At 39.8% G+C, this 18,857-nt stretch overlaps 1 protein-coding gene across 1 annotated transcript; it reads left to right on the top strand.

Moving 5' to 3' along the window:
- Positions 1-213: 213 nt before the first annotated feature.
- Positions 214-16,910, top strand: ipmkb (inositol polyphosphate multikinase b). The gene is made up of 6 exons (XM_019892591.1): positions 214-1,315; positions 8,603-8,688; positions 9,758-9,854; positions 10,036-10,208; positions 12,889-12,970; positions 13,262-16,910. The coding sequence occupies exons 1-6, from the start codon at positions 1,084-1,086 to the stop codon at positions 14,014-14,016; spliced, it is 1,425 nt and encodes a 474-aa protein (XP_019748150.1). The 5' UTR covers positions 214-1,083; the 3' UTR covers positions 14,017-16,910.
- The last annotated feature ends 1,947 nt before the right edge of the window (positions 16,911-18,857 follow it).

Below are 18,857 nucleotides of genomic sequence, written 5' to 3'. Positions count from 1 at the left end.
ATATATATATATATATCTATATACATATTCGTCTACGTGTTCTTCAGTAAGCTATAAAATTATAAAATAATGTTATGAATGAACACAATCTCATTAGCTATCTGCCACTTTTCATGTGTTTTGTAAACGTCTGTTGATACAATAAAGTTCAGGGAGGGGAAAAAAAACGTTAACGGCTGCCGTAAAGCAGTGAAAGTATTATTTGCGACAGTTTGGAATTGTCGCAACTCATTGGATATCGTCACTTGAACCGAAAGTAGTTTCCTACCTGTATCCCACGCATCGATGCTAAAATCGAGGTTTAAGGCTGACGAGGGTCACGTTTCGTCTTACTGATAAGGGTTGGCTTTCATTTTGAAGGTGGACTAGAGCGTTTTCGTAATTCCGGTACGTTTTACTCTTCGTTAGTGTAGTCTGCTTTCGATTTTGTTGATGGAAACCACTCTAAACTTAATGTGTCGCAACATCAGTCTACAGGAGCGTCAACAGCGCCAGGTGAAAAGGGGAACTGGGCTTGGTGAAAGTTCCTACATTTTATTGGTAATGGGATAATATTGCTTCATAAAGACATTTAAAATGTGATATGTTACAACCGGAATGGTGCAATACCTTGTAATGGTTGATACTGACACGTCGTGTGTATTGCACGACAGCTCTCTGGTTTTATTTTGAAATCCGTTACCGGAAATCGTGCTTGGTTCACCTGTAATTGACGCTGTCAGGAAGTGGGATGTGGCCAGATTGTATTTATGCTGCTGATCAAGATATGAAAATCATAGAATCCGCGCGTTTCGGGAGCTCTGCTTCAACGTCGATAACAGCGTGTGTAACAGTTTTGTCCTACGTCCCTGAAGTTGCTGCCGGGAATCAAAAGCAGCGAACGGAGCCGCTGTGTCTTTGCTTTCGTCTGGATTGGGCCACTTCCCATAAGACTTCACAACCTCACGCCCCAACACTTTATTGCAACTGCATCTAGGGCGCTGGTTACGTAATAAGTATGTGAATCCATACAGTGACTTTTTAAAAAATATATATGTATTTTGCTTGAGAACGAAGATTGCTTGGCCCCGTCGTTTATTACAAATGTCAGCAAGTCACCATCATCAAGTGATGATGGAGTCATCTTTAGCGCTTGGTAGACTGGACCTGACTTCCGCTGTCGGGGTCAACATGACCCCGTGCATCTCCCCGGCTGCTTCCACCAAAGAGATGAGCGGTCACCGGCCAATTGGAACACAAGGACCGGCTCATCTGAATGGCTGCGTGCCGCTGTCACATCAGGTTGCCGGTCACAAGTATGGCGTGGATAAAGTGGGTAAGTACAGCTTCACCCTGACATGAATTTCATCCACGTGTGTTGGTGTGTTTGTAAAATTTCAAAGGATCAATTGATTTACATGAGCATCATCAGTTATGACTCATTAAATCTGGTAAAAATGCACCAATTTCTGGCCAAGGTCTTCTGATCATTTAGAAACTACATCGGTCCAAAAATGTCTGTGTAAGTCAACCAATTTATTGCATATTTGGTAGAAGCAGAAAAGAAATATATATACTACATAGAAACATTTGGATTTGAAAAATGGCCTTACCTAGGTTTTTGACGGGGGCTCGTCAACTACGAATTTGTAAAAACTTACATCAGGTGGAGCAACTGGATCTTTTAAGAAATCGCCAAGTTGTGCTAGTTGTGTATGCTGGACAGATGAAAAACCTGAACGTAGTGAACGCCACTCCAAATGGGCACTCATGGGTGTGGCTTATTGACCGACACTTTTTTTAAACTAATCTTACAGTGTATACCCACATAAAAGTAGCTAAATATGCTCTTCAGCGTTAGCTCAACACATGGATGTTACTGGAATGTGGTTACGGAAGAAATGACTTTAATTCACCGAGCACCCTTCTGTCAAAGCCAAATTCGTTTTCTATTCAGCTTGATTTGTGTTGCAGAAAATCTGAAAGGGCACATTTAATAAGATAAGAAAACCTTTATTGGTCTCGCAATGGAGAAATTCCCAATTCACAGCAGCAAAGTTATGAAAGGAAGAAGTAGAACAAGAAAATATAGGAGCTGCTGGAAAGGCAGCCACTCTCGCGGTGCCATTTTGAAGTCAAAATAACAAAAATAACACAACACAACACATAGGACACAGACAGTCGTGCAATCTTCACCACTTTTCTGCATACACTTTGTTGTCTGAAGCAGTTATAGATGAAAGAGGAGAGATCAAAGTTTCCTTTCACCAGTGGATCAGAGACGTCTGCTACAAGCTAAGTTTTGAAAGCAAACACGAAGCTGTAGCGTCCATTGACGAAGAGAGATTAGTTCACTTCTCCTCTCCCACGTAATCCGCTTCAAACTCCATGCCGCGACTCCCAGTTCCACATCCGCATCGGCGCTCCGCGCTAACGCTCCTTTCTTCTCATCGTCGGCTCCTCAAGCGTTGCATCCATCGAGCCGCAGACCGTTCAACAGCACCGATCTCTCCGCTGAACAAAGCGGGGCTGTGAAAAAAATGCTGCCCATTACAGGCGCACGACACAAGCGCCCCGGGACTGTCCAGCAACGACAGTCAAATGGCGCCGACATTCCTCCCAGTCAAAAACAGTGCTGGTATACCCATGCTGCCGAGAAGGCGCAACCACCAAGCACAGAGTCTCCTCCTTGATGAATGTCGTGGCCAAAAAAATGCTGAAAAACGTCCACATCAGGTCCACACGACGTAACAATAAACACAAAGTGACAAAACAAACACAAAAACAACAAAAAAAAAAGCGAGGCTCATGAGAGCACTTGCCGACGGCTGCCTACTCGGGCGCCATCTATCTATCTAATAGAAAGCAGTCTTCCATTTTGAAGAAATGCCAATCATAGCACAACTATTACTCATGTCGTCGCACTATTGACCAAAATGTCACGATGAGATCGGAATAGACGCACCTTTGTTTTGAGAGAGGTGTGGAGTGCACAGTCGCTAGCAGAAAGTGATGTTGAATTCTAGGAAATTGCAGACTTGAAAATAACACTACAGCCATATAGTTGACAACGTTGTATGAAATATGAATTCTCAAGCTATTTCTGCATTTATGGGTTGGATGTGGGGCATTATTATCAAGGACATCTATTTGGACAAATGTTTTTTGGGGGGATTTCACAGAAATAAATTGAAGTTTATTTAACCCTTTCATGCACCAATAATCATAACCCTTACCTTGATAACATAACCTGTCCACTTTAGTAACCGCTGTCCCTGAAAGGGTTAAAATATATATTAGTGTGTAAATGAGCATTATTATAAGGCGCTGCCGAGCAGAGTACTGAACTGAAAATGTGCACAGTTAATAGTTTAAGTGTCATTCGGTCGAAAATTAGTTTTGGGAGACAGCCATCTTGCACAAAAATACAACTGTCTCTTTGGAGCCTTTTGTGAGTCCTCAATATAGCGCATGAGGGGGTAAAAATTTCCACAGTTCACATCCAGACAGAAAGCTGAAAGTGTTTCTCTGCCTAACCAAATTATTCGATGCTTTTTGGGGGGGCCGGGGAATACCGCCTTAAAATTAGGGCGATTTAATTGGGCAATATTAGTTATTGTGAAATGGGTGGATTTTTGTGGATTGTTTTTTTTTTTTTTTTTGATTGACACATTACAACATAAGACAAAGATAATGGCATTCAAACACCCCCCACAACAACAACAAAACACCCTGCACAAATTTGCAGGGTGTTTTGTTTTTCTCAATTGTAAAGATGAACAAATATTAAAGGAAAAATTATGATAAAACAGTCAAATGTTCTCCCTATAATTCATATCTTTATTGTTGGAAGAGTTAAGAGAACCACAAATATATATATATTCTATTCATTTTTTTCGCCCCCAAAAATAATCTGCTGAATCGGTTATCGGAATATTCTTCTGCTGAATGTCAGGAATTGGCATCGGCCTTGAAAAAAAAATCCATATTGGTCAACCCCTACTTAAACTAAATTCCCAGAGGTTTTTATCCACCAAATTTGATTTCTGATTTTAATTGAATTTATTTGCCACTTCAATTGGCAAATAAACTTGAAGATTTTATTTTTTGGGGTGGTGGTGGAGGAGGAAGGAGGCTGTTCATTGATTAAATCGATTAACTCATTCACTCCCAAAGACGTTTTTAAACGTCTTTTCAGACTTGGTCCAGAATAGGCTGGTACTGAATGAGTTAATGGCCCAGTCCGACCTTTTAGCGGCTATCTCATGTGCTTTGTAATGCTTCATGTTAGGACATGGCAGTCAGTATTGAGTCATAGTTTGTATTTAGTCACTTTGGCCAAGTACGTTTCAATCGGTAATCACGTCAAGGAAAATGTTCGACCTAATCCAAACGTGATCGCTGCATGTGAACAGCATTTTGCCCGGGGACTCGTTTCTGGTAGCAACTTAGTGCGTGGGTGACTGCTACTAAGGTTACTTCAATGATGAATAAATGAAGTACCTTTTTTTTTTTCCTCATTATTCATATTGCTCACAAACAGAGTGGAACAATGATTAAACCAGTCTCAAACGAAACCTGTTTTTCTTTGAGAGGAATACCTGCCTGTCTCGCCTCTATCTGTTGAAAACAAAGCAGCATTGAGTTCAGCAGCCCGATGTTATCTTGCTTTATGCCTGGGCTTGGTCTTGAATAATCATTAACACATCGGTCGCATACACTGAAGTCATAGACTCCGCAGGCAATGTTACACCTTGCTATGTTGACCAAATAGTGGAATCCCGCTCATCCTGTATTGGTGATGACTGAACACGAGAGCGCTCTTCCCATTTCCTGTTTGCCCAGGCTGACACTTGCGTTGCCCCCCGTAGGTATTGTTGAAAATGGAAACTAATTTAAGGCCATTGAAAGGTTTCTTGAAGCGGTATTATACAAAGATGTATTTTGCTTGGCCGATATAATGGCTTTCATAAACACATTAGGATTAAAATATACACTAAATCTGCGATTACCGTATTTTTTGGACTATAAATCGCAATTTTTTTTCATAATTTGCCCAGGGGTGTAATTTATGTGTGAAATTATAAACACATTATTATATACTGTAATTTCACATGTTGTTTTCACTTTGAACCACAAGAAGGCGCTCTAGGCGCGTGTTGATAAGTCGATGAGTCTGATGTAAGCGGGGTAGAATAGGAAGCGCCGCATCTTCGACCAACGGAATTGTATAAAAGTGACACGGAGGATGAAGATTTCATTGGATTTAGTGATTTAGAGTGATATTGATGGTTTGGTGCACTTCTTAGTCTGTTCTTTATGCTGTACTTGTCTGAATAACTCTTAATATGTTAGGTGAACATAGTTCGTTGTGTATGCGTCATGTCATGTTAGCATATCGTACACTTACTCAGTCTGTTGTTGTCTATTTTATTTTTATTTGAAATTTCCTTTCAACATGACATGTCTGTTCTTGGTGTTGGATTTGATCAAATAAATTTCCCCCTCAAAATGCGATTTATACTCCAGTGTGACTTAGATATGTTTTTTTTCTTTTTCTTTATTATGCATTTTATGTCTGGTGCGACCTATACTCCGGAGCGATTTATAATCCGGAAAATACGGTACTACTTTTGTATGCAAAGCAGCGATGTGATTTAAGATTGCGTACATCTTTACCATGTTCTACATTCATGAATTCCTACCATGTTAGACGGAAGCCCCAGTTGATGTCGTTCATTTACTCGGTCCAGACTTCCTTCTTAATTTGTGCACTGCGGTCATAGTAAGATAAATTTGCACTGGCGAGCCAGTTAAATGACTTTTTTTTAGGCTGTAATCATAAATAGATGTGAAATATTATATGACCATGTAATGTCATATGTGCAGGTATACAGTAAATGGGCACTTATTTGTTCCACCCTCGATTGATGTGTAAGTCTGTCGAAAAACACCTTCACTTGTCAAATGTTATCAATTTTTTTTATCATGTCTTTTCTTTGAATTGTAAACTTCCAGGGCCTAATAATTGTGAAGAGGGTTGCCAGGAGAAACAAGATGATTGATGATTGCCCTTGGCCCTTTTGGACCAAATATCTTGAGTATTATGATTCTTGCATTTTTGACACGGTATTTGCTTTATACCGCCTGAACGTTTCCAACGGTGGTTTAAAAGCATCGGGCAAAGCCCTGAAGCCTGACCTTTGGACTCCTTCAGTCAGAACCCTTTTTTTCAAACATGAAAGAAAATACTTTAGAATTCAAAACATTTTTTTTTTTTTTTTTTACAAAAAAAAAAAATTTTGAATAGATATGTTTTTCAGTTTAGTTGCGTACTCTATTTATATGATTGGAATTCAAACCTGAAGTTTTTTTTTCTTCTTCCCCGAGTGTAAATCATTGATTGGCAGGACAACAATTGTCTGTAACAATTTCCAAGTTATGCATTTTTATTTGTGTACAATGTAACAAATAACACCACCCCCCCCTCAAAAAAAAGGCGGAAAATGATTCTTTGACAATGCAGTGGAACAAACAAAATAAACAGCGTCCCAGTCAGCCTCCGACAAGATTTCCTTGCTAATAGAACCGTAACAAGCAGCCATTCCTCCTTTGTGCAAAATAAACCCCTTGCCAGTTTATCTCCATATAGCTTTTTCTTAGCCATAAAAAAAAAAAAACATTCCTGATAATAAATCATGGCCTGACAACACTTTCAGCGTTTCCTATGTAAATGTAATCCGCAACATATCCAGAATACATAAGAATCTGCATTTGTCTTCCCACACAGACTCCAGCATGACTGCTGAAAAATGAAAATGAGGTTATAATCGTAGGAGTAATCAGAACACATTTTTTCACCCCACCCTCCCTCCAACAGTAACAAGAGGTTGCCTGTTGTACCTGCTTTGCATTACTCATCGATAGCCTGTTAACAATAATATCGTGTAAAGATTTCCATGCACATCATTCTACATCGAAAGGAGAAAAATGCTACTTTGTCAAAAATGATGAAACACAAACATCGAACTGCGGTGTGGCCGAGGCACCATCCCCATCAATACAGGAGAGCGCACACATTCCCAGGCTGGCTTCTTCCTCTTGTCCTTTCAACTTGATATATTGTCCCATTTGAGAAAGACCCAACCAAAGCAAACCACTTGGTACTGTGTCGATTTAAAAAAAGGAACTGATAGATTTGGCTTGGCTTCCACAAAATCTGCAACAGCAGCAGAATTGAAAGATGACATACTGTATGAATGCGTTTTACTTCTGTCATGGGCTCACGTCTTATGTCAGCAGTATTTCATCTGGTCAGATGACCTGTGAGTAAATCTAAGTCCAAGAGGCCACGTCCGGATTTGGCTGACTTACTGGAAGGGGGCGTAGCTCACCGCAGATGTGCTTGGAAATCATTTGGACTCATATGAATGCAATCCAATAATAAAATTGAAGTTAATTTTGTATATGTGTGTGTGTGTGTGTGTGTGTGTGTGTGTGTGTGTGTGTGTGTATATATATATATATATATATATATATATATATATATATATATATATATATACAAAATATATACAGGTATATAAAAAAAAATCCCCGAATTGAAGTGAATGAAGACATTTCCATATTTCTCTACTTTTTAGATCATTTGTGACGGTCCCATTTTTTTCCATGAGAAAGTTTCCAGATTGATGCCGAAATGTAACAATTTGTATTCCTCATCCTTCCACGTTTTCCACCGATTCAAACCGTTCCAACTGTCCAAAGGTTATTCAGGACATTCTGGAAAGCATTTTTTGACATGACTAAAATCAAGGTAGATAGTCTAATCTTTTCACATTTCTCGACTGATCTAAACGATTCAAGCTTGAAAACGGAAATGTGTGGAACTATTTTTACATTACCCCAATTCCCGTTTTTTTTTTCAGTGTTCCACATTTTCCATATACAAAATTCCCAAACGAATGCAACAAAAATGTTTATCACCTGATTCAAGCCATTCAACTTCAAAATGTTGAGCTCAGTCTAGACACCTTGATAAAAAATTTTCAGAATTCTACATTTTACACTAAAATTAAATAACAAAAATAATAATAAGAAGAAATACCTTCCATATTTCCTCCTCCTCTCCAGATTTTGCAACTACTTTAAGCCATTCCAACTGTGCCGATGATTCGGAACATTTGTTCTTCATTTTCACGTTACTATGATTATATACACTACGTTGACGTATGTTAGCATGCCTACAGCTGGCAATTATCATTTGAGCAATTTTGGAAAAGTTTGGAAAATACGGGAGTAGATATCAAATCTTCATCGATTGCACTGATTTTAGCTGTACTCAATTTACATTTCCCATATTTTACCTACGACATTTCAGTTGCTAGCCCGCCCTTTCGAATTCACACAGACTTGACAAAAATTGTATTCTCAAGCTACTGTAAAGTAATTGTCACTTCCATCCAAATAGATTTCCACTTCTTTGATTGACCGTTGATTCTGTATTCCTCTGTGTTTACAAATTATATATTTAAATACACTTCTTGCTTCACTAACAATACTGAGCCAAATGGCTTGACTGTGTTATGAGATCCATACACTTGATTTGTTTGTTTCTTTGAAGGGATTCTGCAACATCCAGATGGAACAGTCCTGAAGCAACTGCAACCTCCACCGAGAGGACCAAGGGAGATGCAGTTCTACAGCATGGTAATACTCGTCCACATGGATGCACAGACAGTGTATGCAAACAAAAACAAAAAAAAAAAAAACCCACAACGGAGTCCCGTATTTTCCGCCACCAAAAATACAGTAATCCCTCGTTTATTGTGGTTAATGGGGACCAAAACCACCCGCGATAAACAAAAATCCGCGAAGTAGCGACCCCCCCCACCCCAATAGGTACATGTACCACAGCGTTTGAGTGTGAATATTCGTTATTTGAAAGAGTGTATGAGTATAAAAAATATAAGGCCAAATTTAATGGTATACATGCATGTAGAAGTAAATTTTGTAGGAATTAACATTACTTAATGCTATATACCAATAGATTTAAACATGTATAAGTTAGGTTAGTGTATGAATAACAAAATACAGTAAATGTACAAATGTAGTACTGTATATCTTGCTCTATGTGCCTCGCTGTTGTTTTGCTGACTTTCGCTGCTTCTCGCTGACCGTTTGCGGACTTTTTGCGGACTTAAAATTTATTTTTTTTTTTTAATGAATATGTTTGAAAAAATCCGCGATGCACTGAAGCCGCAATAAACGAACCGCGAAATACCGAGGGATCACGGTACAGTATATCAGTACTTACTGTACACACAGTGTGTTTTACAACAACACCTAACCATAGTTGTAATTTCATATGGGTCTATTAATATAGCTACCTATTTTCCGCGGTATAAGGCGCTTTGGAGTATGAGGCGCACCTTCAGTGACTGGCCTATTTTAAAACTTTTCATATATAGGGTGCACTGCATTATAAGGCGCATAAAATAAAAGCTATAATAGTGGCTGCGGGTGAGTTATGCATCCACTAGATGGAGCTACCTTAAAGGGAATACAGCTTTATTGATATAGAACTTTCACAACCGCTGCAGCTGAAACAAAGCGCTTCACAGAATCTACTACATCCAAGAAATCAGAATATTGATCCATATAAAAGGCACATCGGATTATAAAGTACACCGTCACCTTTTGAGAAAATGGAATGCTTTTAGGTGCGCCTTATAGTACGGAAAATACGGTAATACATGTGGCCGTATTCGTTTTCTAGGTATATGCAGACGATTGCCGTGACCCGTGTCTTCTGGAGCTCCAGACACATCTCCCAAAATATTACGGCACTTTGTCCTCTCCTGATGCACCAAATGGTATGGAACTATGTTATGCATATCTGCTCATGCGTATCGGCGACAATATACATAACATGATGAAGGTGATAACTTTCATCATAATTTTAGTGTTTATCCGTTCAAGCAATTCCTTGAGTTTGACGCCACGGACGGCCGTGCCAGCTTTGCCACATCGTCTCTCTGTCTGTCACTACTTCAGAGCTGTACATGAAGCTTGAGGACGTGACTCGACGCTTCGTCAAGCCGTGCATCATGGATGTGAAGTTGGGCCAGAGAAGTTACGATCCATTTGCCTCGCAGGAGAAAAGGGAGCAACAGATCAGAAAATACCCACTGATGGAAGAGATGGGCTTCCTGGTCCTTGGCATGAGAGTGAGTGTGATTTATAAGGTCACTTTTGAAAAATGTAAATATAGGAATATACGGTGTGTCATTTCATAATTCCTCATTCTACCCTCGAGGAAAGCATGACTGTACCTCATCCTGCTCATGAAAACCCTGGAAAATTGTGCGAGCAAGCTTTAATATTCTCAATTTAGTCGGATAAATGAATGAGATCCACTACGCTTTGTACAATATGGATATGTGTGATAATTTACAGAGACCCTTGCATTCTCGCCGGTCCTGTACTTGACCCCTGCTACTTTTGATACTTATTACAGCATTAAAAAAAACAATACACTGATCTGTAATAATCTGTTTAGACCCCCAAATTCTGTTAAAATCATTAATGGTCCGCCTCCACCAAATGCAAGTTCTCGTGGTGCATAACCAATTACTCACAGAAAACACGCACAGCTGATCAGCAAGTGAAAACTTGAACACACATCGTTTATATGAATCGGATTACTCGGTCCACAGGGGTGGGAGAATACAGGAAAGACTGATAGTCCATCTTATCTTTTCGAAAGGAAGCAAGTAAAATATTTAAAACTTTGTTTCCATTTCCCTTCCGTTGTTTGTATCTTGATCGTTTCCTGCTTGCTTTAAGATATCCTCAGTATACAAACACAACAAATCTTGTGGCAGTTACAGTTGTGTAATACGTCTCAGTATAAGGTTACAAGGTATAAGGTTACATCTTGTTTCACGACAAAAAAACGAAGAGGCTTTTCAATGGCACATTAACAGTCTTTGAACATCAGCTCTGGATGTTTCTAACATTTACTGTGTGCTTGCAGTTTACATCCAGTGCGTTGTACAATTAGCAAGACACGGCAAATGCTACTTATGTAAAAAGACTACTGCCCTGAACTCTAAATCTTCAGCCTTTGAGGTATTGTATTAAAAGCCTGACCAGAAATATGTTGTGCAGCGACAATGAAATAATTAAGGCATACAATTAAAACTACTTTGTACTTTTAGCAATCTAAAAACCTGTCATATACAGTAACATTAACTGAACTCCTTGAAATGAAACTAGAAGCATTTTACAGTAGCACAGTGCCGCCGCCAAACCATAAAAATACAGTATATCCAGTGCTGTGCACACAGTGTTTTACAACAGCACCTAACCATAGTTCTAATTTCAAATGGACCTATATAATAGAGATACCTTATTAATGTTCCTGAAATTCCAGATGGCCACATTGCCCCTAAGCAGGAGCGTATCCAAATTGCGGCAGGGGAGATATAGGAAACCTAAGACCAATGTTGCGTCTAAGCAGCGCGCGTGAGCAACTGCCAGGGTTCGATTCCGGCTCCGGCCTTCCTGTTTAGAGTTTGCATGTTCTTCCTGTGTCTGGGTTTTCTCCGGGTACTCTGGTTTCCTCCCACATTCCAAAAACATACATGGCAGGCTGAATGAACACTCTAAATTGTCCCTAGGTGTGAGTGTGAGGGCGGATGGTCATTTGTCTCCGTGTGCCCTGCGATTTGCTGGCAACCGGTTCAGGGTGTCCCCCGCCTACTGCCCGACGACAGCTGGGATAGGCTCCAGCACACCCGTGACACTTGTGAGCATCAAGCGAATCGGAAAATGGATGGATGGATGAATGGATGGACGTTTTCCATTGTTTGAGTGGACAATGTGTGACCATCGTTATACAGACTGACTTAATGAAGCTTAAAATGACCTGTGTGCTAAAATAAAAGTAACAAACTTGGGCCAGCTTTATTCATGTCATGAATCACCATTCGATGATATTTTCTATTTTGATAGAAGGTAATTTGAATGTTTTCATATCATACGATATCTCGTACCTTCTTACGACCGCCGGTTTTGGACAAGTGTGATACTAGTTTGGCCGCCTTGTGCATGTCTGATGTTGCTCACCATGGTCCAATGAATGCTCAGGGAGTTTTTATGAATGATCAGACGGATGGAAAATTCGAGGAACATTGCCTAAGACGAAATGCGATGGCTGGTTTCACGTCTTTAATTAGAGCAGGTGCAAGATTATTCTTACTATTATTTTTAGATTGTCTCGTTCAGTTGCCTCTGGCTCCAACGCTTAGAACCGACCTGAGTAAATTATCCTTGCAGGATATATTTTTCTCGTCTCAAGTTTTCCACTTCACCCCACCATGATTCTCCCTTTTCTATCAATATTACGGAAAGGCACAAAAATCTCAGGGAAAATCCTTCACACATGCCCAGAGTTAATACTTTGTTGTCATGTGAGATATACTGTCCTTTCCTGTGAGACTTTCCACCACAGCGGTTCAAACTCTGCAACCTGAGAGGAAACTTTCTCAAAAGAATGCCGGTCAGATCCGTTCGATGACTTCAGGTGCATTGAACGTTGATTTAGAAACGGGTTGTGTGTGAGTATATATCAAAACCATAATCCTGACGTCAGCCAAATAACGCAAGTTCAGTTGATTTTTATTTTTTGGTTTGTTTTTCGACGTGTGCACGTAGTTACACGATGAAACCACGAGGTGGCACTAACACCACATTTCATTGTATCCCTCGAGACGTGAAGAAAGTGTTTCCAAACATTTGAAACGTTTTTTATTGCCCTTTGTAGGAGTCGTATGACCTATTTTGTACAGTATACATTAAATATATAGATGTGTATTACAATATATATATATTTTTTTCTTCCAGGTTTACAAGCTTTGCAGTGACACTGTTGACATGTTTGACCAGCACTATGGCAGGGGACTGTTGAAGGAGACTATTAAAGATGGTACGTTTGTCTTTAATTAGTCATTTGTTTTGCTCAAATCAACTCCCGCCCCACCCACACACACACAGACACACATTTTACAAATACAATATTTCCTAACTCGCAATCTTATACCTCTCGAGTTCCAGTTTGCATATTATGCAATTTCACCATTGAAAACCAAAGAACCATGAAATGTTCTCATCCGTGCAAATTTGAGAGCAGTCGTCACTTGCAACTCACACCACCGGTTCAGCCAAAGTGGATGTGCCTGCAGTCTGAACGAGGCCTTTTCCGTTTTCTCTTCTTCAGGCTTGGCTAAATTCTTTCACAACGGCGTTTGTCTGAGGAAGGACGCGGTGGTCGCCAGCATTCGCAGAGTGCAGAATATCCTCCGCTGGTTCGAGTCGCAGCGTCAGCTGGTCTTCTACGCCAGCTCTCTCCTCTTTGTCTACGAGGGCCTCCCCTCCTCCAGCAGCTTCCCTCTCATCGGCACCCCCACGAACAGCCCGGCCGCCGTCGGCAGGAGTCGGGACGGCAAGGACGAAAGGAGCCAGGAGGTAGGTGAAAAGAACGAAAAGATGGCAGAGTACAACAACAACAACAACATTCAGGCGGCGGCGCCCTACGATTGCGCCCGAGACCCCATTTGCAGCAATCACAGGAAAGCTGGCCTCCATCCGTGCGCTAAGGCTCATCATCAAGGCATCAGCGGAGACGACGGCACTTTAGGAACGACGACGCGCCAGCCGGGTTCTGTCGAGAAATTGCCGCCGCAAGACAACTCGACCTGGTTGTCCCGGCAACCGCCAAACGGAAATGGGAACAAATTCCAACTTGAAAGGAAGGGCGAGTACGACGAGAGAGCGAAGGGCGGCGGGAGGGAAGAGGACCTCGTGCAAGGCGGAGGCGAGGCGACCGGGTTGAGCGAAGGCAACGCGCAGGTGGAGGTCAAGATGATCGACTTTGCCCACGTTTTCCCCAGCAAGAGCCTCGATCGCGGCTACATTTATGGCCTCAAGCATCTGCTGACCGTATTGAACCAGATCCTCTCAGACGAGGCTTAGACTCGCCCGCGCTTAACCTTCCGACTTGCTCCAAGTGAACCACTGTCCCTGCCTACTTTGTCCACTCTCCTTCCGGAAATCTTGGAACCGCCATCATCATCTCACATAATTGCGATGGGTGCGTGTGCGGGCGTTGAATTTTTTTTTTTTTCCGAGTGGAAGTCAGAAGTAGAGAAGGCTGACCATTACATGCACTAAGCGATCCCTCGAAGGCATTAGGACCCTCTGCCTCAGCCGTTGGTTAACGCCGACTCACATTACACAAGCTCTAAAATGTGACCCCCGTTTTACTGAAATGCACTGGATTTGACAAGTCTAAACTTTCTTAACTGGCTGGATTGATTGTTGGTGAAAAATGGTTAGGTTTGTTTTGAAAAACAGAACATCTCAAATCCTGAGTGAGCCAGAGATATTTCTGTCTTGTTTTTAACCATCGTAACTATTTGATACTATTTATAGAAGTTTTAGGTTTTCGATTTTGGGGTTCTTTGGGTGGGATGCTGAGAGACAAGCTTTCACTGCCATAAAGCATCGGAATATATATGTATATATATTTTTTTTCATTCTGCTTTTTGAACCTTCTTAACCGTGCCACTAACTTTCTGATTGGTGAGCTGTTAATTTCACATGACCCTAAAAACGATTGCTTCCAAAGCTTTTTTTTTTTTTGACAAAGGCCAAATTAAAAACGGAAAATGCTCAACTGTCACATGCCGACATTAATTTAAAAAAAATAACACAAACACTTCTGGGTTTTTTTTTTTATTGTTGTTTTTAATATGCCGGTTTTTGTTTACATCTCAACTAGCTAGCCTGCAATATTTTCTCCTTACGTTCCATTTGACGATACGATCCAGGTGACCATCTCTCAGCAGTCACCTTGAGTTTTTGAGGAAATTGCTGTTTTTTTAAGCAGCGATTGAAATGATTATAAAGAGAAGTCTCTTCCGAAGATTCAGTTTCTGCATAATTGATTGTCGTTTTATGGCATATGAAGATAATACCCGCCTTTGGATAGTGATCCATAATTTCCACTGATCCCGTTATTTGCATCCGCTAACATTGGATAAGTTAGCGTCGTAATACTTGACTTGGCCTGTTAGCGTGTTCCATTTTGAAAATTAGTTTGGAGTGAATCCCAAGAAAGCAATTTCATTCACACAACAGCACCGAATAACATAACTACGCGATTACATTTTTTTAAACTGTTGTTCATGTGGGTGTTAAATGCGTATCGAGCAACTCTTCTACTGAGCAAACCACCAACTGGAACTTGAGTCGCTTGAATCTCATGGTTCATTTGAAAATGCAACTACAACCTTTTCAAGCTTAAACTGACACTTTTTACTGCCATGCAATTTCTTGCTATTCTAAAATAGGCTGCCTTTTCTTTTCTTTCCTATATACCCAATTTCGACAATGATGTAACTCAGGTAATAAACACCCACGAATACATTCGGTAGTTACCACGTCGCCATTTTCCTCTCAGCTTGATCCTTGCGCTGTCTCCACACGGTCGCTGAAGGTTGTCAGCGTCGGAAGACGTGAACCGTTTTTGACCTTTCACCCTCTTAGGATCATTTAAACGTGGCTGACTGTCACACCGTCTTCAAGTCGAATCGGTGTCGCGATTCGGAGAGTTGCATCCTTGCACTCCCGCTTAATTCTCGCTAATAGAAAGCAAAAACATGTCTTTGCGAGTGACGCCATTTTTGTTATCGTAAAGCGGTAGCAATTGCGATGGTGTCGGTAAGATTGCAACTTTCATGGTCGAGTTTTAAAATCGGAGTCAAGAAAGAGCGCTTCTCAATCGGACTTGCCCTTTTATGGTTTTTGTTTTTGTGTCGATGGCATTCAAGGAGTCATTTTAACATCATTTCAGACTAAGTGATTTCTTTCTTTTTTTTTTTTTTTTTTTGTGCTGTTTGACTCCTTATTTACAGTTGTATACTTTTGATCGAATTTTTGTAGGCTGAGCCATTGGACTGACAACTGCAAAAATTTGACACACATTGGATGATATGAAATCAGACGGAATGCAATGAACGATGTAACCCAAAGCAACCCTGATCAAGACCAAATTCTTTCTAATTCAAATTCAGTTCTTTTTAACTTTGCCGGCGGAATGGCATATCATGTTGGTCCTCTCACCAACGGTATAATGCATATAATATTTTTTTAAGGAAAATATAAGGGTTTTCATTGTGCTTTTAAATTGCTGCTGATCTTTTGTTTTTTTTTTTTAAACATAACTGGCTCATTATTGTGTTTCAACATTACAGGCTGCTTCAAATGTTCGTATGAGACTCAGTGCCCCACTTTGAGTAAACTGATGATGCACGGGCCTTTTCCAGCTTATACTGTAGCGTGACAATGAAAAATGTAAACCGTTTTGATTTGTCATTTGACGTAATTAAGTGCATGGTCATTCTAATTTGATCCTATATCCAGTTAGACTGCAAAATCTGAACTTGGTTCCTTTTGTTTTGATCGGAGTCACATTTTTGGAGTCCTCGTGGATGTTTACGCGCATTAACTATTCTTGTCATGTAACTGCCTTATGTCATTTTTAATAACTTGATTTTTGTCTTTTATGTTTTGAACATTATTGTTTGTTCATTCCGGCAGCTTTAATCGGTCTGTTCGTTTTGCTTGCAAGCTAACCAGTGTCAAATCGTGCGTATTTACACAGGGAATCGTTAATAAATGACTTTGTTTAATGACAGTAATGCAACTTGTTACCAGTGTGTGAAGTCTAGCAATCAGGTTTTGGTACTAAGACTGGCAGGTTTTTTCCATTATTACAAATTGTTTACCTAGCATTACTTTGAAAAAAAAAAACATATACATATGAATATGCCTTTGCAGAATTCACACACTGTTTGTGCTTAGGGAAAAAAAAAAAACATACATTGTACTACGTGCTTGTTTTGTTTTTTTAACTTAATCACCCAACAGATCGACCAAAATCTAAAAACAAAATTGCTGCCTGTTCTTAGCCGAGCCAATAAGTAATAACTAAAAATAAAATATATATTTTTTAAATGTGGTACACTAGTGGTGTAATGTAGTATCTTTCTTGAAAGTTAATTTCAGAAAGGAAAGTGAATGGACAGTAAATACATTAAAACATACAGGAAATTGGACCGAATCGTATAATTCTCTTATGTGTTTACATTTTACCTGCTTTCCTCATGGCCAGAATTAAACATTAATCATTTAAGTTCAATTTTGCATACTGGATTTTTCTTTCATGTTATCACTGTCATGTCGTCAGATATACATATACAGTATATATGCAGTGCTGTGAAAAGAGCAAAATGTTTCAGATCCTCAATCCAATTCTAATGTCAGACAAAGACAACAAAGTAAATCTAAAATGCAGTTTTTAAATGATGATTTTTGTGCAGGGAAAAAAAAACAAATACAAGTTTATCAGGTCCCATGTGAAAAAGTAATTGCTTGAACCAAATAAGTGGTTGTGCCATTTTTTTGACAGCAATAACTCAATCGAGCGTTTGCAGTATGTTGTTGATCGTTTTTAACCGTCCGCAGGTGGACTTGCTCGTATGTTTTGGGGTTGTTGCCCTGCTGCATAACCCAAGTGTTCTTGACCTCTAAATTACAACCGGATATTTGCATGCTGGATTTTCGAGTCAACAACATCATTACTTGTTTCATTAATCACTGCAAGTCGTCCAGGTCCTGCGGAAGCACCAGACCACCACCTTGTTTGATTGTTGGCATGATGTTTTTTTCATCAAATGCTTTTATTTTTCTGCCAGATAAACGGGCTGCAGACCGTTGAAAAGTTAAATTTTCGTCTTGACCGTCTATGGTTTATTTCTCTCGAAGTCTTGGCGATCATGTTTTTGTGAGCCGTGATTTTTGCCCGAAAACTGCCGTGGATGCCATTTTGCCCAGTATTTCTTTTGATCTCCTTCTGGGATTATTTGTGACCTGAATGAGTCATTGTTGAACTCTTAGGAGTAATTTTCACAAATGTTTCCTGTTTGTGGATCATTACTCAGGCTGTGGTTTGCTTTAGCACCGAGCTTTTTCCATATCAGTAGCTTTCAGTCGCGTTGTTCCAAATGCGTTCTTTAATTTGTTTTGATTTTGATTTTTTTTTTTGTTTTTGTTTGTTTTTTTTAAGATCCCGTAGCCCCAAATCATTCCTTGATTCAACAAATCAGATTTTAATCGGGCCTGGATGTGGCCAGTGAAATAGAACTCAGCTTAACAAAAACTGTTGAATGACAAGTCAAGACATGCTTTGATGAGGAGGAGCAATTACTTTTTCACAAAGGGCCAGTTAAATTTGGATTTCCCCCGCACCGCCTTCATTATTATATCTGAAACATTTTAAGTATAATAAAGAAACAAATGGGAAGGGGGAAACCTTGTACTATTTCACAGCACTGTACAATGTCCCATTAATAAGGATACTTAGACTGAAGGTGTTTCTTTGTCAATCACCTGCCAATATGTTTGGTTTTCTGCCATTCATTCTTGAACCCTTTCATGCACCAATCATGATAACCTTTAACCTGATAACATGATAATCTGTCCACTGGAGTAACCGCTGTCCCTAAAAGGGTTAATCTGACTTTCCAACTTTACAGTCTTATTATAATTATGCCACCTTTATGGTATCACTTAACTTTTTTCCACACTATTGAACTATTATCACCGTATTCCCATCCAGAACTTTTGGGGGCAAGGTAAAACTCAAAAGAAATGCACGGAATGTTTCAAAGCAGATAAAATACAGCAAAGCAAAGGCAGGTTTTAATGATAATATTCTAATTTTGATGGCAATATGTTACTGTATGTTTAAA

This window comes from Hippocampus comes, unplaced genomic scaffold, assembly GCF_001891065.2.
Source record: "Hippocampus comes isolate QL1 unplaced genomic scaffold, H_comes_QL1_v1.1 scaffold47, whole genome shotgun sequence".
Taxonomy (NCBI): domain Eukaryota; kingdom Metazoa; phylum Chordata; class Actinopteri; order Syngnathiformes; family Syngnathidae; genus Hippocampus; species Hippocampus comes.
This window is presented reverse-complemented; position numbering and strand designations above follow the sequence as displayed.